Source organism: Coffea eugenioides, chromosome 5 (genome assembly GCF_003713205.1).
Source record: "Coffea eugenioides isolate CCC68of chromosome 5, Ceug_1.0, whole genome shotgun sequence".
Taxonomy (NCBI): domain Eukaryota; kingdom Viridiplantae; phylum Streptophyta; class Magnoliopsida; order Gentianales; family Rubiaceae; genus Coffea; species Coffea eugenioides.
In genome coordinates, this window is record NC_040039.1 from 31,648,522 (window position 1) to 31,673,830 (window position 25,309).

Consider the following 25,309-nt stretch of genomic DNA (forward strand, 5'->3'; position numbering starts at 1 on the left):
AAAAATGCTTAAACATGTATCAAGATGAAGAATGGTTAATCCCACTCTTCTGTGCTAGTAGACTTTTGTATTGTCTTTGGACCTTTGTCCATCACCCAATGGACCCTTACCCAACAAATTATATATTTTGGCAAAAAAAAAAAACAAAAAAAAAGCTTCTAAGCTTTTGCTTTTGTATTTAGTTTGTCATAATTTTGCAGGTTAATTGAATAGTATATGAAAATAGTACCTCATTTCTTTATCGTATTTTTTTTTTCACATGGAGGAGGTCGACCCTCTTAAGCAGGGACAAAACGCAAGGTTGCAACACCCAAAATATCTGCTCCAATCAATTCCCGCAATTCCTGTTGAGGTTCAGTTAGAATCTGCATCCCTTGTTCACTGTTAACACTTCTTTTAACCAACCAGTCTGCGCACCCATTCCCTTCTCTCCAAACATGTTGTAGTCTACATTTCCAATCCCTACATGTGTAATTCCTGATGAGAAGTATCAGATTGGATAATGGTAATTCCGAACCTGCTCCTTGTATTAGATCCAAAGCTGCCTTTGAATCAGTTTCAAAAATCACTCTTTATCGTATTTTAGTGTCCTTAGTAGATTAAGTGAAAGTTGTTGCAAATAGCGTAACAAGAGTGCGCCAGAAATATTACTCGATACCGCAGAAGAATGCAGTCCAATAGAAGCATTTCATCGAAGAACTTTCACTAGAACTGAAAGAAAAGAGCAATTCCACTTCTTTTATATTCAAACTATCTACAAGATGTTAGATGAAGAGAAAATAATAGATAAAAAGACCAAACACCTAAAATTGTATCATTCTGGAGTCACAACAACTATTTAGTACAACTTCTTTCTAAGCATCAGGTACCAATTTTTGGTATCAATAGCTCACCGATCAAATATCAAGTTGATTGACACTTTCACAAGTAATAAATTGTTAGTATTCGTGAGGACACATAAACATATTAATTTCACGCACTCATGCAGCTAGCAGTAGCACTTTAATTGTTCCTTGGCTGTTAGCGGCTAACATGGTCGGGCTATCACTCTTCCAACATACTGCACTAATAAAGTAAGAACCTGCATCTTCATCAGCATCATCCATTTCCGGAGAACCAAATTTGTGCCAAGTCACAGGTCTAGCAATAGCCTATTAAGCCCAAAAGTGCATGTAAGAATCAACGCTTTTTCTACAATCAAATAAAAATGATGTTCAAGAAAAGATAACCGACCTTGTGGTATACGAATACTTCATTTGTTTCACTACCACAAGCAATAAATTCATTGTTGACTGTGAGACCCACAAAGTTCTTCTCATTTGTATGCCCTCTCAATGTACGAACCTACGAAAACAATTGGAAATTAGTACCAATTTGAATATCAAAAGCCAGTCACAAATAGTCAATGGAGATGATAACGGCTATTTACCACTAGGAGCTGTTTGTCACTACAACAAATTTAAACAATTGACACATTTCACCCAGTGATGAACTCACTCCAAAACTAGCCACTTTCATTCCATTCGTCCTTTAAAAGACCCTTTTAGGAGTGACAGTGCTAATTTCAGACTGAGTTTATCACCTCACTAAATTATGGATTACTCTTTGAACTTACAGGCAAATTTTCCTTCACATCCCACAGCCGCAGGGTGCTGTCAGTTGATGCAGAAGCAAGCTCATTGGTGGACAGAAACTTCACATATGAAACGGTTTTCTTATGCCCACTAAATATGTGAAGTGGGTTGCTGGTGTTTCTCAAATCATAATAATGGATGTGATGGTCTGCAGAGCCAACCTGCAAAATGGAAAACTATGTAAAGTTGCTCGTAACAGCAACATGATACAAGGTAGCATTCACCTATTATGCAAAACCACATTCAATTATTTGGACAAGTAATCAACCAGATTCTACAAACTTAGTAGAAGTAAACAGACTCCAGATTAAGAACAAGGCTGATAACAAAAAATACTTTACCGCAACATGAACACTCGATCCAGGATTATACTTTACACAGCATATATTTGCCTTCATGTCAATGTTGAGAACACTAGCTTCCTGCTTTGTGCACCAGACTTTGACCTGCAATTTTATCCAAGGAAATATGATGGAGCTCATACATCTCACTAGAGATTTACAACAGATGTTATCACATGCATGAATGATAGAAGGTGTACATTAACAGATTTATTCATGGAGCTCAGTCAAACTCATCTGTTAAAAATGTTTGGTCTTCTTAACAAGTAAAGCTCAATCACAAAATAGGCTCAATTTTTATCAGTTTCTAGTTTTCACTCCCAACTTGTCATTTTCTACAGCTTCCACTCTCAGTTTTTCCCAATTCTACCTGTTTTTCTCACTACTTCCACTCCAAAATCTACTTTTGAACTCAAGTAAATTAATCTTTGTTTTAACTACGAACCACATGAAAGTCAACAGTAGACAAATGCACCATTTCACTTCCTTTTTCCCTCTCCTCTCTGCTAACACTGTGCTGACCCATCCTTGGAAGTCTTCAGCACCGTCCTTTGAACCCTCTCAATAGTGTTTTTCCAGGTCCATGTAGTTTCTTTGCATATCTAGGTGCCAGCACTGCTTGCAATAGAAAAATAGTATTGTATGTTATGCATTTCTGTCTCTGCTGTCTGTACATAAGACAGAATACTGGCTTCTTGCATTTGCACGCTAAAATCCAATTCATTTGGTTGCTGGCACATTCAAATGTAATTTAACTCAAAACTTAATTATCAACAAACAAACAAGAGTCAAGCTCAAGATTCTAAAAATGAACAAGACTCAAGCTTGAACGGATAATTCATCTTATTTACTTTGTCACATCAATCTTTGATTATACGACATTCGAGCCTAGTTTGCATGTGAGTTACTTGACTCTACTTAATTACAGCTGTAATGCACAGACAACGTTAAAGCTCTAAAAGAACAAGTAGGAAATATGAATGTACTAACTGTTCATGATCACTGTGCTTCCAGGAGTAAAAACTAATTATAGTACCTTACAATCATCACTTCCAGATACAAGCATTGAGGGTTCAGTACGCGAAAAGTCAACACTCCATGCCCGTTTTTCATGCTCTTCATATTCCATGATACTCTGAATTGTCCAAGTTTATCATCATATAAAAATTAATCAACCAAGTTAGGTCCAAAGTACAAATTTACCATCCTCAAAACAAACAAACAAGTACCTTACTAATACAGTACTAAGTGATAGAAGATTTACCTGCCGTGTCATCACATCCCAAACAGTCACTATTCCCTCATAGTCACTACTAGCTATGTGATTTTTAGTGTACTTGTTCCAACTCAAGCAGCTAAGCTTAGACCTTGTTGCCATCTCTACAACAGGACAGTGCACATCTGCAGGTTCATTTATGATCTAGAGAACCAAACCAGATTGCCAACAGTCAGTGGACCGGTCAAGAAACAGCATTTCAGAAACACGCAATTATGAACTTAGCAAACCAAGTGTCCCCTTATTAATTTTGCTGGTTACAGCAACAGCCATACCAATAACATGTGAGCCAATATGACATATACAAAGACAAGATCATGTGGAGTAAGTTTAACAAGTTTCCTACATCCAGAGAAGAATTTTCTGTTAATTCTATTAACTCAGTAAGAAATGGGAATTAGCTCTCCACGTCCCTGGGGACAGAGGAGGCTAGGTTTAGCCAAAAGATGCTTATCAGTTCAAGAATGCAAGGTGCCCCACTTTCTCAAGGTAAGAAGGGGTAGAGAAAATGCCTTGAGCAAACTTTTATAAGAATATGTAGAACTGGATTTTGTTTCATGTGCTCTCATCGAAAGGCATATTACCCTTGTATGCATAGAATCTAGGATTAACCTTTTGTTGGAACTTACTTGCACACCTACTATATATGAGGAATACCTTTTTATGAATACCACTCATATATTACCTATCAATTGAAAAATAAAAAGAGAAAAGTTAGTCTAAGTAAGGAACAATGAAATCCTAAGTTTTGCTCTACTAGTGTGCTGTCAGAGCAGCATGTGAACAAGTTGCTCATACATTACACACACCAAAGAGAGAGAGAGAGAGAGAGGATTTTAGAAAGTTCTAATGTTTAGGAATATCTCACTCTTCTCCTCTTTTAATTGCAATTTAGTGTTACTGGTAAGAACTTAAATCTGGAGAATGCTCAGATTAGTGTTTTCAAGTATATCAACATCCTAATAATACACAGATATCAGATATCTGAGTACTTTGATTTAGCTTCTATCACATCTAAAGCAGATGATTGCATATGAAAAGAAACATAAGCGCCACTCAGAACTATCTTTTGCAATGCAAATGCTGCAAATGAACTTAAAATCCGCAACAGCTTGTCACTGATACTTCCAAAGGCTAAGTTGTGCAAGGGTTTACATGAGCTATTATTTAAAATCCGCAGCAGCTTGTGATACTTACAAAGGCTAAGTTGTGCAAGAGTTTATATGAGCTATTATTTCATTGGAAGGGATTTTATTAATTGTACTGAACTGACCAACCAGCAAAAATCTTTAAAAAAAAAATGACATTCACAGCTTTATTCGTACTAATTGCAGTAAAAAAATTGCTGATATCAAATATCTCCATGTTTCACTTTGAACCTAATTTAACTTAAATACAGAACTAGCTGCAAGTTTGAAACTCACTGAAGAGAAGTCAAAAACTTTAATTCGGCGTGAAACTCCAGCAGTAGCAAACAGTTCATCATCCCGATCAAATTCTATACTGCAACATGGTAAATCACTCATGTATAGTTTAACAATTAAAAAATTGTCAGTGTATAGAAGCCAAAAGAACTGAAGAAGTCTCTCTCAACAACAATATACCAATACAACAACACAATCTCTCTAGCTAGCATAACTATTCCAACTCAAGTTCATCCAGCTTTTCTGCTTATTTCAGAAGAAATATCAGGGTGAACAATTGCTACCATTTAGTTGGGAAAAGGCATTGGTCAATCTTTCGCATTAGTTGCTACTCTCACTATTTACATAAGTAACTACTAGCTCAGTCAACTACAGAAGAAGATAACAACAGTTGTCCACTAATTATAAGGAGATAATCCCAATTACCTTGAGACAATGTTGGCAACATTGGCAGAGTGAAAAATATCCCCATGCCTTAACTCTGCAATCACTCTTAACCGACTACTCCACAACACAAGATACAAAGCCATTTTAGTGCATTGAATTAAATTTAAAAAACATACGAGTATTTCATGTAACAGAAAATGAGTAACTTTACCTGTATCGCGTGAAGGTGCTGAGTACAGTTTGAAAATCTGCCAGACCTGCGCTATAACCTTCTCTGTGCGCGATGGTACTACCCTTCTCTTCTTGATTAAATAACTGCTTGGCTAATTGCCTTCTCTTTTGCAAGTAACACTCCTGTAAATCATTAAACTGCAAGCAAAGACATATATAAGGACTTTGGTGTTGAAAAAGAGCAAACTATTAGATGAATTGTAAATCTAACATAAAAATCCCAACTGCAATAAATTTATAGCTATGGAAGTTTTGGACCCAAAAAAAAAAGGCCAGTCACCTTATAAAAGTAAATTAACAGCAGACAGTGAACTTTTGGACCATAGCCCTTTGTCCAACCATCATAAAGAATAGAAAGCAAATGAGTTCTGTAAAAGTTATCAACAGATAACAACTACGATGGGTCCATACACAAGGGATAACACTTTTTTTCTCACAAAAAAAATACAATAATGACTTAGTGATTGTATTTATTTCAAAAGTGAAAACTTGACTACTTTAGTTGTATTTGTTTCATCATGTTTGTATTTGTTTCATCATGTTGGATTGTACTCCAATAGTTTTTGTTTGATAGTTTTTATGGGTTTCAATTGTAAAACTACAATGTATAATGATTTGGTAATGTATTGATATTTTAGTACTTAATTATTTGCTAAAATTTGACTACAATGAAATTATATGACAAATTTTTATTAACCACACAGGGGACCCCCGCCCCAAACTCGGCCCTTTGCCATTCCTACCATACACTACACCAAAAGCAACATAAGCAGAAGAGTGAGCCACTGTAATGGTAAATTTATGAGACAAAATCCATAGCAAGTTAAAAATGCTAACCTGAGCATGAACTCGCTTTTTCCGTACTACAGCTAGGCCCGATTGACTCATAGGCTGTGTATTTAATCCACTAAGAGAAGCATCCTTCCTGTGGTTTGCAGGAGAGCTGAATTGAGCTTTTGAATCCCCTCTCTTATACTGAAAGCTCCCAGTAGCTCCTCCATGAGCACTACGAGAACTGGAAACAAGTCCACTGCTTGTCCTATCTATGGATGAAGAACGTGATCTCACACCCAAGCAATCATCTGATAACACCTGCAGTTTCAGTGAAAACCTGTCCCTTACCCGGTACAGCTCTATTCGATGCCTCTCAACTGCGTTAATGTCTTCTTTAATATACTGAAGATCATTTTGTATCTAAAGATGAAGCAAAAAAAAATATCACTAGTGGTGAACACACTTCTAAGGCATAGTATGTCAGCTTTTACAGTAATAATTTAATAGGAAACTAATGTGACAATCAAATTTGGTATCAATTTGAGGTCAAGTGATTATGAATATTCACTTCTTTGATAAATATAACTATCCATTAATTTACATCTATATTGCGAGGAACCATTATGAATCAGGAAAAGACTCAATAGGTAGGAGAGTGGGAAATTAGGACAAACCAATCCCCATAACAAAGCCACCTTCAAAGCTTGTAAAAGTTCACTCTACACTTCTACACCATCTACATAGTGAAGATTAGAGGAGGCCTACTTGCCAGAGTACATAACTTCTGCTTTCAAAAAATTAGGAAGCAAGAAACAAGCTTTTCCCAAAAGATACCAACAAAGTGTTTCCAACTCAATTGAGCTTTCCTGTCTGTTAAAATGTTGCATCCAAAATTATTAGCCTTTCATTGTGCTAATCCGACACCTATTTGAGAATAAAACCAGCTCCAAAAACATATAAAACTTTTTTCAAATAATTTGTGAATGTACTGCATCAACCATTACAACTTCAGATATACTGCAGACAGGACATGGAGAACATAAGTGTTATACTGATCAATTATGTTAGTTTCAAAAGCAGAAAGTGGAGAACATGCAATCCCACCAAATTTGTACATGTAATGTAACCATTTATATGTGGCACAGGAAAGCCAGACAAACTTAGAAATTGGTAAAACCCAGTTTAATCATCAATTTCAGAAATCCTTCCTTGCAATGTAAAAGAAAAGTTGAATGGATGACATGTAAAAGCAAATAACATATACACCCATGAAATTACAACTGGAAAAATTGGAACCAAGAAGAACAGCAAATGCCTCGACATCAAAATCTGTACTACCAAACTTGACCTAAAGATATGGACAGATAAATATTTGGAAAATAAATTATGTACAGCTAACAACATACAAGTAGCCATACACTGAATTTCAGATATGTACTGAAGGGGCACAGTTTCATAAAAGTTTTAAAAGAAAAAAGTTGCAAAAAAAAAAGTACATTGTACAAATTAAGTTTAAATTTCAAGGCACACTATCATCATAGCAAACAAAAGTAATTCTGAAAAGCTCATCTACAAGCTTCTCAAAACTAGTTAATTTCTTGTAAATATTAAAGCAGCCAAAAACACTTTAAAAAGAGCTCTCAAACAGCTCTTAGAAGACGAAAATCCCATCATCATTTTACTGGGGCTGAACTTTCTAGCAATTTTAATATCTCCATGGCCCTTGAAGAATCATGAATGCAGACAAAAACAACTAAACATTCTAATATCCAGTAGGGACATGAAATATCAACAACTTAACTGATGACGGATGAATACACTAGTGAACCAAAGCAAAAAGCAAAAACAAATGCTCCAATTCAGGTGCATCCAGCAGGGTATATCAAGATGCCTTCTCATAATCTAGTGCACAAACCTCGTTAAGCTCGTCAACTTTTTGCTTCCTTAAGATATGTAAGAAATCCAGCAGTATTTGCATATTTCTCTCTGCTTCTTCCTGCTCTAATTTTCTCTTTTTCTCTGCCAGCAGAGTCAATAGGGTATCCAGCTCCTTGATGGATACTTCACAACCCTGTCTAATGATAAAAAATGTTACACTTCAAGCATCTGCACATATACAGCTAACTACAGAAGAATCCTATAAGATAAGAGCACGCATATATAATCAAGCCAGAGAGTGTGAGAAACATCATTTTAGCAAATGTTACACTTCAAGCTTCTGCACATACACAGCTGAATGCAGAAGAATCCTATGGGCTAATAGCATGCATATTGACTAACCACACCCCCCGGGGGGGGGGGGGGGGAAATTGCATTAAAACCAACCCATTTTAGTTAGTTACCCAGCTTATCAATAACAACATCCCAAGAAAATCCAACAAGGAATTCTATGTTAGAACACCAATTAGCCTACGGCTGAATCAATTCATGGCTGTTTGTGAGGATGGAAACAATACTAGGATTCACACCAATCAGAATAAGAAAACATCATGAAGGATTAGTCCAAGCCAAATCTCTGACAGGGAAATTGTTTCTACAAAAATGACCCTCACAATGAGCCCTTTGTGTCCTTATGCTGTGAGATTTTGGTGCAGAACACAGCACTAACTATGAAGATTGATGTGTAAATACAATAGTCAAGTACAAGAATAGCTTCTAGGGCAGGAGAGAGAGGTCAAGGAAAGAAATTGATTTCTGATGCATGTTTGTTTGACAAAAATATATTTCAGAGAAAATATGTAGTGGTACATTATTTAGGATATTAATGCATCACTGATATTTTTCCTGCAAAATCCTGCATATTTTTCAGGACACAGAATGCAGGAAAGTGGGGGGAAACACTTGAAGATTTGTCTTGCAAATGAAATGCACAAAGGAAAAGTAACCAACTTTAATTCACTTTCCCACACATTTCCCAGCAATAGAACACTACGCAAGAGCTCTGAAGTTTGGTAATGATCTAAGTCATGAAAGCTCATGCCAGAGTACACTAAAAGACTGTTTATAGAGCTTCAAAACACTATGATTGCGCTTATTGCCAAAAGACAAAAGAACGTTCATCAAGCACATGCATAGCGCACATGCAACAGCTTTTAGAACAATTCGTTGATAACTATTGCTTCAACTTAAATCATAGTGAAAACTAATACTCCTGCATGAGGTTTACATCATACTCACCACCAGTTGAATATACATTACTATGAAAGTATTTCCATAGGTTCCATCATATACGACACTAGTTATAACAGTAAGTATCTGACAGCCCCACCTTCCCTTAAGGCGAACCAAAGAGGTTAGCGGACTGAAAGTATGTGCCGTTAGTCCTGGCGAGAGCTGGACAGGCAGTCCGCTAACCCCTTTGGTTCGCCTTAGGGGAAGGTGGGGCAGTCACAGGTGGTATCAGAGTCTAGGTTTGAATTAGCCTGGGTGTAATAGAAATGCTCGATTTGAGGGTTCTTTGTTTATGGCTTTTAAGCTTATTTATGGTTCATTGCTCTTTTGGTATAGGATGGCCGGATAGGGTGAGCCTAGTGATAGTCCTCCGGGCGAGAGACCTCGTGGAGCGCTCCCCGTGATACCATACCAGATACGGCCAGGAGGGTCCGTCGTGCATTGGAGCCCGTCTAACCATCTCCGACGGTGTGAGTGTCAACATAAGTATGTTTACCCTAACGCTCTAGTGTTTGCCGTGGCCGAGGAGCGTAAGGAGTTGGCCGGAGAGAATGCGAGACTTGAGGCCGAGGTGACCCAGCTTAGGGCGGCCAATGAGAGACAGGCCGAGCGCATTGAGGGTTTAAGGACGACATAGTTGAGGCAGAGTATAGGGTTGATAACCTCTGCGCTCAGCTTAGGGAAATCCAAGAGCGCGAGACTAAGCGAGCTCGCAAGGTGAAGGTTCGAGCTGCATCGATCCTGAATCTTTGCACTGACGTGGTTGAGGGCGTGAGTGACGAGGACTCATGTGTGGGGGCCGAGGCTGGGGTTGGATCCACCCCGTCGGGTGGGTCTACTAGCTCGTCGTCGGACTAGGTCAAGACTCCTAGGGTTTGTTTTGGATAGTTTTGCTTCTGTACATAGGGCGGATAGGGAAAGAGCCTTAGCTAATCGTTTTGTACGGCTAGATTAGCTACGTGTATATTTCTTTTGATGAGGCCATTCCCTTGGGGATTGTCCATGTTTGTACTTGACTTGACTGCTTGTTGCTATGTGTGTTATTTGCCTTGTTTGGAATGTATATATATGCTTGGAAAAGTTTTTGGGTTTTACTTACATGCATTGTTCTTATATTGGTTTAGTACATTTGTCTAGACCAAGTAAAGTTCATGGAAGGCACACGTAGTGGACGGGGCCGTGGGCGCGGTAATAGACAACCCACACCGGATAGGGGTACTGGGGAAACCTCTTCTGGACCTAACCCTGACCCCAATGTGCAAATCGCTGCCGCTATGCAGCAAATGACTAACCTGCTCGCACAAGTGGTGCAACAACAAGGCCAGAACCCAAACCCTAATCCTGGAAACCCTGGCAATCATGTCGAGAGCGAAGACAGAGCTCTCGAACTTTTTCAAAAGTTTGCTCCACCCAAGTTCATTGGGGGACCCGATCCGATCGCCGAGAGGTGGCTTGAAAAGATGGTCGATATTTTCGCTGCCCTGCACTATACTGAAAAACGGCAGGTGACTTTTGCCATTTTCCAGCTGGAAGGGGCGGCCCGCTCTTGGTGGAACATCGTTCGGCAAAAATGGGAGCGGGAGCAAACGCCCCGGACATGGGTAAATTTTATGAGAGAGTTTAATGCGAAATTTTTCCCTCCTCTAGTTCAGGAGAGGAAGGAAGACGAGTTCATCCGACTCCGCCAAGGGGCTCAATCGGTAGCGGAGTACGAGAGCCAATTCACTCGCTTGTCCAAATTTGCCCCTGAGTTGATTATGACGGAGCAACGGCGAATTAGGCGTTTTATCCAGGGCCTAAACGTGGAGATTCAGAAGGACCTCACAGTGGCTCAAATCAATGCTTTTAGCGAGGCCGTTGAGAAGGCCCAACGGGTAGAGAGTGCCCGGGTACAAGTACGGAACTTCCAGGCGAAAAAGTGGGGTTTTCCTGGAAATAGCTCGGGACAAGGGGATAAAGGTACCCCCTCCAAGTTTGGACGCGGAGATGGAGGTGGACGACAGTCAGGTTCCGGCAGAGGGGCTCAGTCTAGGGGTGGCCCAGCCGGGAGAGGCCAAGGCGAAAATTTCCAAAAAGGTACAGGTTCGGCGTCCTGCGGGCCTTGTGGGTACTGCGGAAAGCCGAATCATTTCGAAGATAATTGCTGGAAGAAGGGAGGCAAATGTCTGCGTTGCGGAAGGGCGGACCACCAGCTTGCTACCTGCCCACTCTTAAAGCAAGACGGAAAGGGAACTCAGACCGCGCCAAAGACCAATACGGGACCGGATAAGGGGAATGGGACGAAACCTAAGGTGCCAGCTCGCATATATTCATTAGAACCTCAACAGGTCCCAGATTCCTCAGAGGTCGTAGAAGTTACGATCCCTATTTTCCACCGTTTTGCCAAAGTTTTAATTGATCCTGGTGCCACTCATTCTTTCGTTAACCCTGATTTCATGTGTGGCATCGATATAAAACCTGCTAGTTTACCATACAACTTAGAAGTTAGTACACCTACGGGGAATCAACGTTTGGTTACTAGTACGGTTTATAGGGATTGTGAAGTGTGGGTAGGAGAGAAGAGATTGTTAGGGGATTTGATAAGTCTGGTCATTAAGGGGTATGATGTGATTTTGGGTATGGACTGGCTAGCCAAGTATAACGCCCAACTGGATTGTAAAACAAAAGTGGTAGAATTCCGCATTACTGGTGAGGCGACCTTAAGGTTGGATATAAGGGGTCGGTTAGCCTCATCTGCTTTGATTTCGGGCATTCGGGCCAGGAAATTGCTAAGTAGAGGGGCGCAAGGATTTTTGGCCTTTTTGATCAATACCCCTTCGGATAAAGTAAAGGTAGAGGATGTGCACATAATGAAGGAATTTCCGGACGTGTTTCCTGATGAGTTAGTAGCCTTACCTCCGGAAAGAGAGATTGAATTCAAAATAGACCTGCTACCGGGATCCTTACCTATCTCAAAAACACCATACCGAATGGCTCCTGCTGAGCTCAAGGAGCTAAAGTTACAATTACAGGACCTTCTGGAGCGGGGATTCATTCAAGAGAGTGGGTCTCCTTGGGGAGCTCGTGTACTTTTTGTGAAGAAAAAAGATGGTGGGTTGCGGATGTGTATCGATTATCGGGGCCTGAATAATATTACGGTGAAAAATAAGTACCCACTGCCCCACATAGATGAGTTGTTCGACCAGCTGCAAGGAGCAGTGGTCTTTTCAAAATTGGACATCCGACAAGGGTATTACCAATTATTAAACAGGAAGGAGTATATTCCGAAAACTGCCTTCAACTCGAGATATGGGCATTACGAGTTCGCAGTTATGCCCTTTGGATTAACCAATGCTCCTGCCGCCTTTATGGATTTAATGCATAGGATTTTTAAGCCCTACCTGGATCGATTTGTAGTGGTCTTCATCGATGACATTTTAGTTTATTCCAAGACGCGTGAAGAGCATGAGCAACACTTGAGGATTGTCTTACAAACCTTAAGAGATCATCAACTGTACGCCAAGTTCAGCAAGTGCAAATTTTGGCTGGAGAAAATTGCTTTCCTGGGGCACGTAATTTCTCAAGAGGGTATTTCAGTTGACCCGGCAAAAGTAGAGGCTGTAACTACTTGGAAGAGGCCAGAAAATCCCACCGAGGTCCGCAGCTTTCTAGGACTGGCTGGATATTATCGGCGTTTCATCAAGGACTTTTCCAAACTAGCCGGTCCTCTAACCGACTTGACAAAGAAACATGGTCGGTTCATTTGGAATGCTCGAAGTGAGACAAGTTTTCAAGAGTTAAAGAAGAGATTGACCATGGCTCCAGTTCTCGTCTTGGCAAATGGAGGTGACGGATTTGCCGTGTATACGGACGCGTCACGAGAAGGCTTGGGTTGTGTGTTAATGCAAAACCGAAATGTGATATCTTTTGCCTCGAGGAAGTTAAAACCTCATGAGCAGAATTACCCGACGCATGATCTGGAGCTAGCTGCCGTTGTTTTCGCTCTTAAAAAGTGGAGACACTACCTATATGGGGTAACCTTCGAGGTTTACTCCGATCACAAAAGCCTGAGGTACCTTTTCTCACAGAAGGAACTAAACATGAGGCAGTGACGATGGATGGAATTTCTGGAGGATTACGATTGTACTATCAACTACCATCCAGGAAAGGCGAACGTAGTAGCCGATGCTTTGAATCGCAAGGCGCAAGTAGCAGGATTAATGATTAAAGAGTGGAATTTGCTCGAGTCGGTTTGCGAGTGGAAACCCTGCCTTGGGAACCATAAGGTGATTTTTGGCAATATTAAAGTGACTTCCACCTTCTTGGAAAGGATTAAAGAAGCTCAAAAGGAAGATGCACTAGTGCAGAAATGGGGAGAGAAAGTGGGAAAATGAGAAACGACTGATTTCAATTGTGGTCCTGAGGGTATTTTAAAATACCGAAACCGAATAGTAGTGCCGAAGAATGAATCATTGAAAACGGAGATTCTAGAGGAAGCTCATCGATCCAAGTATACAATCCATCCGGGTAGTAGCAAGATGTATCAGGATCTGAAAGGAACCTATTGGTGGGACAATATGAAGAAGGAAATTGCGTTGTACGTGCAAAAATGTCTTGTTTGCCAACAGGTTAAAGCAGAGCATCAAAAACCGTCGGGCTTGTTACAACCCCTTGAGATACCCGAGTGGAAGTGGGAAAACATCACCATGGACTTCGTCTCAGGTTTGCCGCGAACGCAGCGAGGACACGATGCCGTTTGGGTGATCGTCGATCGATTAACCAAGTCGGCCCATTTCCTGCCGGTAAACATGAAGTATTCCATGGACTAGTTGGCCCAGCTGTACATGGACGAGATCGTAAGGCTACACGGCGTTCCAGTCAGTATCGTCTCCGATCGAGATCCACGTTTCGTATCTCGATTTTGGCAGAAATTCCAAGAGACACTAGGGACGAAACTCAACTTGAGCACCACCTATCACCCTCAGACGGATGGACAATCAGAACGAACAATCCAAACTCTCGAGGACATGCTACGGACTTGCATTCTGGATTTTGGAGGCAACTGGGGTCAACACATGACCTTAGTAGAGTTCGCGTACAACAATAGCTACCATTCGTCGATTCAAATGGCTCCATACGAGGCACTATATGGACGAAAATGCCGATCACCGATCTACTAGGACGAAGTTGGCGAGAAAAAGGCGCTAGATCCAGCAACTATTCCATGGATGGAAGAGGCTCGAGAAAAGGTGAAATTGATACGACAACGACTCCAAACTGCTCAAAGCCGACAAAAGAGTTACGCCGACAACCGAAGAAAAGACTTGGAGTTTGAAGTTGGAGACTGTGTCTTCCTCAAGGTTACACCGTTACGGAGTGCCACGGCGGGTAGAGGAAAGAAATTGCAACTGAGGTTCGTCGGACCTTACAAGATCCTGCAGAGGATAGGCGCGGTGGCATATAGAATAGAGCTGCCGTCAAGTCTCTCTAGAATTCATGACGTCTTCCACGTCTCGATGCTAAAGAAGTACTATCCCGACCCCTCCCATATTTTACAACCAGAGGAGATCGACGTAGACGAATCGCTTGCTTACGAAGAAAAACCTGTCCAAGTGCTTGACCGGAAAGTCAAAGAGCTCAGAAACAAGCAGATTCCATTAGTGAAGATACTGTGGAGAAATCATGGGATAGAGGAAGTTACCTGGGAAGTGGAAGAAGAGATGCAAAAGAAATACCCTGAACTTTTCGTGAGTTAAGGTAAGAAATTTCGAGGGCGAAATTCTTTTAAGGGGGAGAGTGTGTGAGAACCCGTAAGTTTTCCCATTTTCTAGGTTTTATTATCTTTCATGGCTTGTTTTCTGCATTTTCGTGATTAGGAAAAATTCTAGATCTTTTTAAGGAGCAGATATAGTTTTTAGATAATTTTTCTAATATCGAATAGGTTTTGAGAAATTAAGAGCGTATACCGGACGTGGGACCCACTAGTGCGAAAAGTTTGGAAAAATTCTGTCAACTAGGTTAAGTTTTGGATACTGGAATTAATTTACCGGGTGTTAAGAGATAAGTAGAGGTTGCAATTTGGATTGGTGTGAGAGGAAACAAAGTGATAGACTTGCATTAATGGAGGTGACAAGTGTCACCATTGGATTGGTCCTTAAGTAAGACTACTATTCCTTTTCTTACCATTGACCAAATAAATCAAAAAAATAACCAAAAATTCACCATTTTCTCTTCATCTTGGCCGAGCTCCTTGAGCAACAAAAGAAAGAAAACTCTTCAAGATTTTGGCTTCAATCTTGCTTCAATCAACTTACTCAACCATCCAACCTTGATTTTGCTCCATAAAACCACTTAAGGGAGTGATAGTGAAGTGTTGTGTGGAGTTATTTGGAAAGCTAAGAGGACTTGTTGCTCTCTCTCTCTTGTTTCTAAGGTGAGTTGTGAAGAACCACTCTCCTCCCTTTATTGATGCTTAAATCATGCTTAGTGGTAGTATGAGATGCAATATTATGGATTATTTCTTGATTTGTGGTTGAATTGATGAAGTTTTATAATTTTTGGGGATTTTTCTGTTTTAATATGAACATGATTGTGTGGCTATATATGATGATTGGAAATGATGTTTAAGGACTCTATGAGGTGGAAAAAGTGGTTAATTGCAAACAATTTCTGTTTTGGAAGAAACCTTGGAAAGTTAGGGTTTATGATGATAACATTCTGCCCGGTTTCATAGCTCCTAGTTAGAGGCCGAATTGGCCTTGGTTTAAAACATGAAAGTTGTAGGGAATGATATTTTAGAGGTGCCTGCAAAATTTCAGGTCAATCGGAGTAGCGTACCTTGAGAAAAGTCGAAATTACCCTTGCTGTTCTGGTTTTACCCGAATTGGAGAATTTCTTCTGTAATTGGTTATTTTGGTTAGGAATGCTTCCGAATTGGTTGTTGAGACCTTCTGATGAAATGTAGCCATGTTTCTTAGCTTTCAGCTAGTTTTGGAATTTCTGGATTTGGACTTGGATAGCCTGATTTATGATGTTTCCGTTAGAATGCGTTCTGTGAATCTGTTTTTGTGATTCTGGTGTAGTATCTTGCATTTTTGACCTAGTTACACTCGAAACTGGGTTGAGTGACCTTCTGCAATATTGTAGCCCTATCTCTTAGCTTCGAAACGGTGGGTCTTGCACCTTCATCCGATAATCGTAGTGTCTTTGGTGCCATTACTGCAAAATGAGGTCAAAAACTGTTTTTTTTCAGGGTTAAAGCTAATGCCATTTCCGGATTTTCTGGTTTCCCCTAATGCTTGTATATGCTTATGGAACCCTATTGGGGTCGTGTTTGACATTGGTTTATGACTCGTTATCGAGTCTCATTGTACTTGTTTGCATGTTTTAGGGCGTGACGGTGGTTCACGACGTTCTTTTGACGGTAGTGCATGAAACACCATTTGCAAGTTTGGTGAGTGTACTACTCACTTATGTGTTACTATATAGCTTTGATACTTGAACTTGATGAGTTGAATGTTAATTGATTGAAGTGAGAGCGTACTTTATCACTCTCACTTATTGTTTCTCTTGTTATTGGAATGTTACATGAAATGTTACATGAAATGAAAGTACTTGATTTGGTGTCGATTGGACGAGTATCCAACGACTACAATTATTATCTTTGAACTCAACCCCATTGGTAGTTGATTGAATCGAACCGACGAGGGCTTGGTCGTGCCAATTAATGATCCTTGGGGAAAGTGTTATATGGAATCTTGTAGTAAGAGAGACTCTCGATTCCGGTATACTCGAGTAATACCACAGTGCAAGTGTTTGGAGTTCGGGCCCGGTAGGGGGATGTTAGGTGGATGGAATGGAAGTAAAGTGGAGTCTACGGTTGGTTACTTTTGAACATTGACGGAGAGTCAATGAGATCCGATCAAGAATGCAAATGAGGAAAAGGCTCTTGAGAGCCACCCGTATCCTTTTATCCTCAATATTGACATGTGCCTTGGCTTACTTTTGATGAATTGAAATGAAAAGCTTTATGCCTATGTGAACTTTGTTGCTTGGGTAGTATTCTCACTGGGCAATTAGCTCACTCTATTCCTTTTGTTTTCCTTACAGGAAAATAACTACTTTTGGACTGCAATTGATAATTGGTTGCCGAAATGAGCTAGTTGGACATATCTTTTGTATAGCTCATTTATTGAAACCCTAAATGTACTTTTGGGTCTGTTTCTCTTTTGATTTGGCAAACCATACATGTATCCACTTTTGAATACTTTTGTATGCAACTTTGGATTGTAAATACTAAAGTTCAAGATGTGAACGTTGACTTGGTATTTGGTTGGGTTCTGACGGGTCGATTACTATTCATGGCCGACTACGGATTTCATTTTTTTTATTTTGGGTTATTTTGCCATGTTGACTTGTTTACGCGCGTTTGTAAGTTCCGGAACGCAATAGATCGCTCTAACTGCACCGTTAGTCCTGGCGAGAGTTGGGCAGGCAATCCGCTAACCCCTTTGGTTCGCCTTAGGGGAAGGTGGGGCTGTCACAGGGTAGTACACTCACCAAGTTTGCAAATGGTGTTTCATGCACTACCGTCAAAAGAACGTCGTGAACCACCGTCACGCCCTAAAACATGCAAACAATTACAATGAGACTCGATAACGAGTAATAAACCAATGCCAAACACGACCCCAATAGGGTTCCATAAGCATATACAAGCATTAGGGGAAACCAGAAAATCCGGAAATGGCATTAGCTTTAGCCCTGAAAAAAAACAGTTTTTGACCTCATTTTGCGGTAATGGCACCAAAGACACTACGATTATCGGATGAAGGTGCAAGACCCACCGTTTCGAAGCTAAGAGATAGGGCTACAATATTGCAAAAGGTCAATCAACCCAGTTTCGAGTGTAACCAGGTCAAAAATGCAAGATACTACACCAGAATCACAAAAACAGATTCACAGAACGCATTCTAGCGGAAACATCATAAATCAGGCTATCCAAGTCCAAATCCAGAAATTCCAAAACCAGCTGAAAGCTAAGAAACAGGGCTACATTTCATCAGAAGGCCTCAACAACCAATTCGGAAGCATTCCTAACCAAAATAACCAATTACAGAAGCAATTCTCCAATTCGGGTAAAACCAGAACAGCAAGGGTAATTTCGACTTTTCTCAAGTACGCTACTCCGATTGACCTGAAATTTTGCAGGCACCTCTAAAATATCATTCCCTACAACTTTCATGTTTTAAACCAAGGCCAATTCGGCCTCTAACTAGGAGCTACAAAACCGGGCAGAATGTTATCATCATAAACCCTAACTTTCCAAGATTTCTTCCAAAACAGAAATTGTTTGCAATTAACCACTTTTTCCACCTCATAGAGTCCTTAAACATCATTTCCAATCATCATATATAGCCACACAATCATGTTCATATTAAAACAGAAAAATCCCCAAAAATTATAAAACTTCATCAATTCAACCACAAATCAAGAAATAATCCATAATATTGCATCTCATACTACCACTAAGCATGATTTAAGCATCAATAAAGGGAGGAGAGTGGTTCTTCATAACTCACCTTAGAAACAAGAGAGAGAGAGCAACAAGTCCTCTTAGTTTTCCAAATAACTCCACACAATACTTCACTATCACTCCCTTAAGTGGTTTTATGGAGCAAAATCAAGGTTGGATGGTTGAGTAAGTTGATTGAAGCAACATTGAAGCCAAAATCTTGAAGAGTATTCTTTCTTTTGTTGCTCAAGGAGCTCGGCCAAAATGAAGAGAAAATGGTGAATTTTTGGTTATTTTTTTGATTTATTTGGTCAATGGTAAGAAAAGGAATAGTAGTCTTACTTAAGGACCAATCCAATGGTGACACTTGTCACCTCCATTAATGCAAGTCTATCACTTTGTTTCCTCTCACACCAATCCAAATTGCAACCTCTACTTATCTCTTAACACCCGGTAAATTAATTCCAGTATCCAAAACTTAACCTAGTTGGCCGAATTTTTTCGAACTTTTCGCACTAGTGGGTCCCACGTCCGGTATACGCTCTTAATTTCTCAAAACCTATTCGATACTAGAAAAATCATCTAAAAACTATATCTGCTCCTTAAAAAGATCTAGAATTTTTCCTAATCACGAAAATGCAGAAAACAAGCCATGAAAGATAATAAAACCTAGAAAATGGGAAAACTTACGGGTTCTCACAAAGTATCAAGTATTTCGTTTCAACAATGGCACTGGTATAAACTACCGGAATCCTAAGTGTACTAGGCAAATGGAAAAGTAACTAATGGGTCTGTGTCTTGATAGTAGACTTTGGTGTTATAGTTAAATCAATTGAGATCAAATGGACATTCTAGTGAAGCTTTAATTTACATCACCCGCTATGCCAAGCATTTTACCATGTAATGCTTTTTCAGCATGACACTATACAGTTTTTACTTCACAAAAGTTCTAAACCAATGTGCCCTCAACCTCAAGCAAAACAAAAAAAAAAAGAGCACCTACAAGTATCAAAAGAAAGAAGCACATATCTACCAGTCGACATTATGTGCAGATACGGTATTTAAAGCCGAACAGATCATTTGAAAATTAAAGATCTCAATTGGGAATTTTTCCTGTGCTAAGTAGAGAAATAGACAATGGTAAAGGAACAAGTAATCAAGGTTTACAGCAAATACAGGCTAAGTACATTCAGCCATTCTTTCTCTCTAAGATCGCAAGGAACATTCAGGATTAGTTTACACCCTGTTCCCAAAGTTCTAGCCTCTTATGATAGACCAAAAATTCAGGAGTCTTTCTTATTGTTCAAAACCTAATTTTGGTTAGGATAATTTAGAAACCTATCCAGAGGTTTCAGACAACTTTCCTTAGCACCACTGTGGGTTCAAATATCACACTGACCTCCTTATTTTCACTGTTAACGTGACAAAACCTAAAATCTGCTGATCAAAATACGGCAAAAACACAAAATTCCTACTGAAGATCCTAAAACACCCTTTCCTCATCTCTATCAAAATCAGAAACAAAAAAAGTAAAGGTAAAAAGCTCCCTGACCTATATCTCTCCCCCTACCTCCAGCTAATCACCACCCCTTCCCACCAATGTTCCACATTCAATCTTCACCAGTCTTCCTCTCCTAACCATCCAAATCCCAAGATCCAACTCTTCATTGGCCACAAACTGTGCCTAGCCATTACCCGTCCTCAACTATTGGCCTTCTGTTGCACTGTAACACTCCTCCCTAAATGCCAAACATAAAGAAAGCAACTACCTCACTTCTAGGACCACCACCAACTCAATAAGTCAGTTGCTTCCCACAAGTTTGATTTGACCTGTTCTTCAACCAAACAAACAATCTGTCAGGCTCTAAAAGCACAGAATTATTCAATTTCACATCCTTTTGCAAATTATCAGAAAATAGTCAACAGAGGCAAAGAGCCTGCAGTTCACAAGAAGGAGGAGGAGGAGGAAAATTGGAAGTGTAGTGATATCAGTGGTCTGAATTTAAGGGTCTGGGAAAGGTTGGCTTCAGATGAGATGACAGTGCAATTTAATTGGTGAGATTGAACTTTTTCCAGAGGCTTTGTGATTATAAAGCAGTGGTTTGGGAGAAGTTGTAGTTCAACTGAGGTCTTATTCTCCTCTCTCTGTCTCTCCTTTTTTTTCGGTAGGCTGAAAGTTAATAGAAATTGTGAGAAAGTTATATAGTAATTATCTATATGGTTTTAAATTTTTCTTTAATTTTAACACTATGAAGGAGGTCAGTGTAATATTCAACACCACAAGGTTGCTAAGTAAAACTGTCCAAAACCTGAAGGGAACTCTCTGAAATCATCCCTTTATGATCTATATGGTTTTAAATTTTTCTTTAATTTTAACACTATGAAGGAGGTCAGTGTAATATTCAACACCACAAGGTTGCTAAGTAAAACTGTCCAAAACCTGAAGGGAGGTCTCTGAAATCATCCCTTTATGAGTCTCAATTGACCCCTCTCTCATGCAATTCACTAGCATTTCCTATTATAACTCATGAGGCAAATTACACGGCATAGTTTCGCACTAAAGCAAAGCGCAGCATGTCACCAAATTGTGAATTGAGATTTTAGTGAATAGAATTTCACTTCAACCCCTAGAGGGATCAAATCAGACACAAGGTAACAAACAAGCACAAAAAATGTTCTTTCTTCTAAATGATATTCCTACAAATTAATGATCTCTAAAAAAATTTAACATCTTAACACCATGAATTTGATGAACAAATTAAAGCAAGCAAAGGGTGCATAGATATGCTGCACAATTGTGGGTCAAGCATCAATTATGAGAGATACAGTGAACGAGATCATTTGAACGAAAGCAATAGAAAAACAAGCTGACTAAATCCATATCTCCCCTCCACCAAGGGCAGATGTAACAGCAGTATCTCGATTCTACCAGTGCTTAATTAAATAAATTACCTGCTCAAGTGATTGTCGAAACTGCTCTGCACAGGATGCAGTTTTTGAAATTTTTACGGCAGATCTCTTCTTCAATAGCTACAAATGTGGTACAGAGAAACCTTATAACAATAAGCTGCATTGTGGAGTAAAAGATTTCAAGATACAAACCGAATAGAAAACAGACAGTTAGTGAACAGAGGTTAATTCATCCAAAAGAATACACCTAACAGAAATTTAAAAGTGCTATATCATAGAAAAGATAGAATTTGTCTCACCTACCAAATTTAGCAAAGCTACATAGTAAACAAGGAAAAAGGGAAAAATAATTAAAATTTAAGTGCTATAGTATAGCAAATACAGAATTTGTCTCATCCACCAAATTCAGCAAAGCCATGTAGTAAACAAGGAAAAAGAGAAAAAAAAAATTTAATCTAAAAGTGCTATACTATAGCAAAGACAGAAGTTGTCTCATCCACCAAATTTAGCAAAGCTACGTAGTAAACAAGGAAAGCAGGAAAAATAATTAAAAATGGAATATAATCATATTAACAAAAAAAAAAGAGTCAAAGAAAACATACTAGAAAATTGAAACAAGCAACACGCATCAAGTGCCTCATGCCATAGATTTGTGCACAAGGTGGACAAATGGATCAAACTAATTCACTCAGGGAGAGAGATTTAAGATGCCCGATATGTTACCTATCATCAGAGCCTAGGTCACGAAGCACAGGCCATCAACAACTCTGTTGTAAAAATATAAAATTTAAACAGGACAATGATATCGTACACAGACTCTACACAACAATGGAGTTCATTACCAAGATGGGCCAAAGCTTAGATTTGGCTGATATCCAAAAGTATTTTAAGGTTAGAGCAAAAGCTTCATATCCTACATACTAAGATCATCTGGAATGTATCTCTACCTTATTTGGTTCTTCACCTTTCTGAAGCTAACATCTTCCACAGAATATACTAAGACCACTTCGTCCAACATGCATACTTACAACCTAACTTCAGGCTAGCGATATGTTTACAACCTAACTTATCAAAACTGCTTATCACCTGCATGAGGCGCGAGAAGCCATAAAATGAATTTTATGTGTGTGCGCGCGCTCCACGAAAATTAACTGCAATTCATTTTTGATCAATAACTAGCAAATGTTTCAATAACGATCATACTTGCAATATTTCCTTAAACAAACACAGTAAAATCGTGCCAAATTAACTCCAATTTCATTGCTGATGAAGATTTCCACATCAACAAATAATAGTAATTAAGTACCAAAAGGTTTAATTGAAGAACAATTACAACAAAATAAGCAACAAGTAAATGCAGAATTGAGTCTCGGAATATTCTTTCTACCTTATCGAGGAGGAAATTGGGGTAAAGTTGAGAGGGTGTCAGAAAATGAGAGCAACAGGGGCAATCACTCTTGTTCTGCAAATGAGTTACTATACACATATAGCAAAAACTGTGCCCACATGAAGTCAAAAATGCATCCTTAATTATCTGCATACATATTGGGCATAGCAATTCCTTATCCAACAACTCTCCTTCTTCTTCTTCTGTCTTCTCTTTCTCCTTCTCCTCTTCATCCACCTCTCTGACAGCCGCTGCTGCAGCCCTTTTGTCCCTTGTTTCCCCCTTTGCAGCCGGCACAACTGCCCCAGATGAACTCTCCTCCATTCCCCCCAGGTTCCCAGTCACTTTTTTCTCCCTAATTTAAGACTTCTCTCAAATGGGCTTTCAATCTTGAACAGTTTTGATGATCATCGGCTCCATTTTTGCAGCTGGAGAATTTGCTGGGCTTAAAAAGCTTGGTGTTCCTTTCAGTTTTCACCCTTCTCTGGTCAGATGTAAGAGGAAAATGGGAGTGTGGAGATGAATCTAAGAGGAAATTTGGTGCGGGAGTTTGAGGAGAGTAACGGCCCACGTCAGTTTGATTGCGATTGGCAACTGGGTGTGGCTGGGATTACTTTTAAGTTAAATTACAGTTTTAACCTCCTAAATTATGACGGTTTCTCACTTTGCCCCTTAAATTTCTATTTTGGACGTATTACACTCTGAACTTTTAAATTTGTTATAGTTTCATCCAATGTTAATGGGATGAGAAATTTAACTTAATTTTTATTTCCTTCGTGCACACAACGCATTTGATGGTCAGGTCAAATTTCGTCACGTATAACTTATTTCTCGCTTTTACCTTTCATCTCAAAACTCCTAATATCTAGTCATATTGCCCAAGCTATATTGTTTTGAATTATTGTTGCAAGTTGCTGTCCTCTTTACGTACCCATATTTTACTTCTGATTTTGATCCCTTTTTTTTTTCAAAAAATTGTTCAAAACATCTATCACATTTTACAAAATAACTTTTTTTGTTACTCACTTTAAAAGTATAATTTTACTTTCCTTATAAATTCACATTGGTCAAATTAGATCCCTATCTAAGTTTCCGATTAATTTTTTATCAGAATCTACCACGAACTTTGCACGTGACCATTTTGGAAGGGCAAAATTATCAAATCAAATTTTATATAATCCGAACCATAGTCTCTCACATTTCACAAAATGAATTTTTTCATCTCTCACATTTAATTTTACAAAATAAATTTTTTTCATCCCTCATTGATCATATGTACGAATAACTTTTTTAAAAAAAAACATGTATATATCTATTTGATTTCACCTAAACAGTACGAATAGTATGTAATATATTTCTATTTAATTTTGTCTAAGCGTATTATTTAGATGAAATCAAATAGATATATACATGGGTATAAAAAATTGTTATTTTTTCACTCATGTTCATTTCCTTTTACTCAAAACTTAAAAATAAAGAAGGCATTTAATTCTAAAGATTATCGAGTATTTATATTAAACTAAATTTGGAAAAAAAATAAACAAAGGAAAAGTGTGACAAAAACAAGTAGTGATTGGCACTTACAAATTTTAAGACAATCACAAGACAAGTAATTCAACTATTAGTCTTAAAGTTGATTAGTGGAAATTTTAGATTTAAACTGCACTTTATTAGCATGACTGTAGAATTCGAGTTAGGACCCATTAATTAGATGATTTTATTATACAGCTCAATAAATAAATTATTACCAAAAGAGAGAAGACCACAAATATTGAATAGGTTCACATGGTGAAATCAAATAAATATATACATGGGTTTAAAACAAAATTGTTAGTTTTAAACCATGAATATATCTATTGAATAGCATATATACAACTACAATTAGCCTGTCTAGGTGAAATCAAATAGGGATATATTACATACTATTCGTACTGTTTAAGTGAAATCAAATAGAAATATACATGGGTTTAACAAAAAAAATTATTCATACACATGATCAATGAGAAATGAAAATATTTGTTTTGTGAAATGTGAGCGATAAAAAAATTCATTTTATGAAACGTGAGAGATAAAACAATTCATTTTTGTAAAATATGAGAGACTATAAATCGAATTATGTAAAATTTGAATTGACAATTGTGCCCCTCAAAAATGATTACATGCAAGGCATGTGGTGGATTCCGGCCAAAAACTAGTTAGAAATCTAAGTAGGGACCAAATTTAACTAATGTGAATTTATAAGGGAAGTAAAATTATACTTTTAAAAGTGAGGGATGAAAAAAGT

At 38.7% G+C, this 25,309-nt stretch overlaps 1 protein-coding gene across 1 annotated transcript; it reads right to left on the minus strand.

Annotated features, from left to right (window-relative positions):
* Positions 1–712: 712 nt before the first annotated feature.
* On the minus strand, positions 713–23,504 carry LOC113770337 (E3 ubiquitin-protein ligase COP1-like). The gene is made up of 13 exons (XM_027314758.1): positions 23,026–23,504; positions 21,681–21,758; positions 7,983–8,138; positions 6,131–6,487; positions 5,274–5,431; positions 5,102–5,176; positions 4,676–4,754; positions 3,240–3,395; positions 3,012–3,110; positions 1,976–2,080; positions 1,616–1,795; positions 1,234–1,344; positions 713–1,151 (listed from the first exon to the last, which is right to left on the minus strand). The coding sequence occupies exons 1-13, from the start codon at positions 23,347–23,349 to the stop codon at positions 981–983; spliced, it is 2,049 nt and encodes a 682-aa protein (XP_027170559.1). The 5' UTR covers positions 23,350–23,504; the 3' UTR covers positions 713–980.
* Between the last annotated feature and the right edge of the window lie 1,805 nt (positions 23,505–25,309).

Bases quoted from the DNA above. Each gene is read 5' to 3' on its own strand.
- LOC113770337 (XM_027314758.1), bottom strand. From the start codon at position 23,349: ATGGAGGAGAGTTCATCTGGGGCAGTTGTGCCGGCTGCAAAGGGGGAA. The intron at 4,755-5,101 runs GTAATTGGGATT...ACCATGTTGCAG, and splicing joins GTTGCCAACATTGTCTCAAG to TATAGAATTTGATCGGGATG. The intron at 3,396-4,675 runs GTGAGTTTCAAA...TTGGTTCTCTAG, and splicing joins AAGTTTTTGACTTCTCTTCA to ATCATAAATGAACCTGCAGA.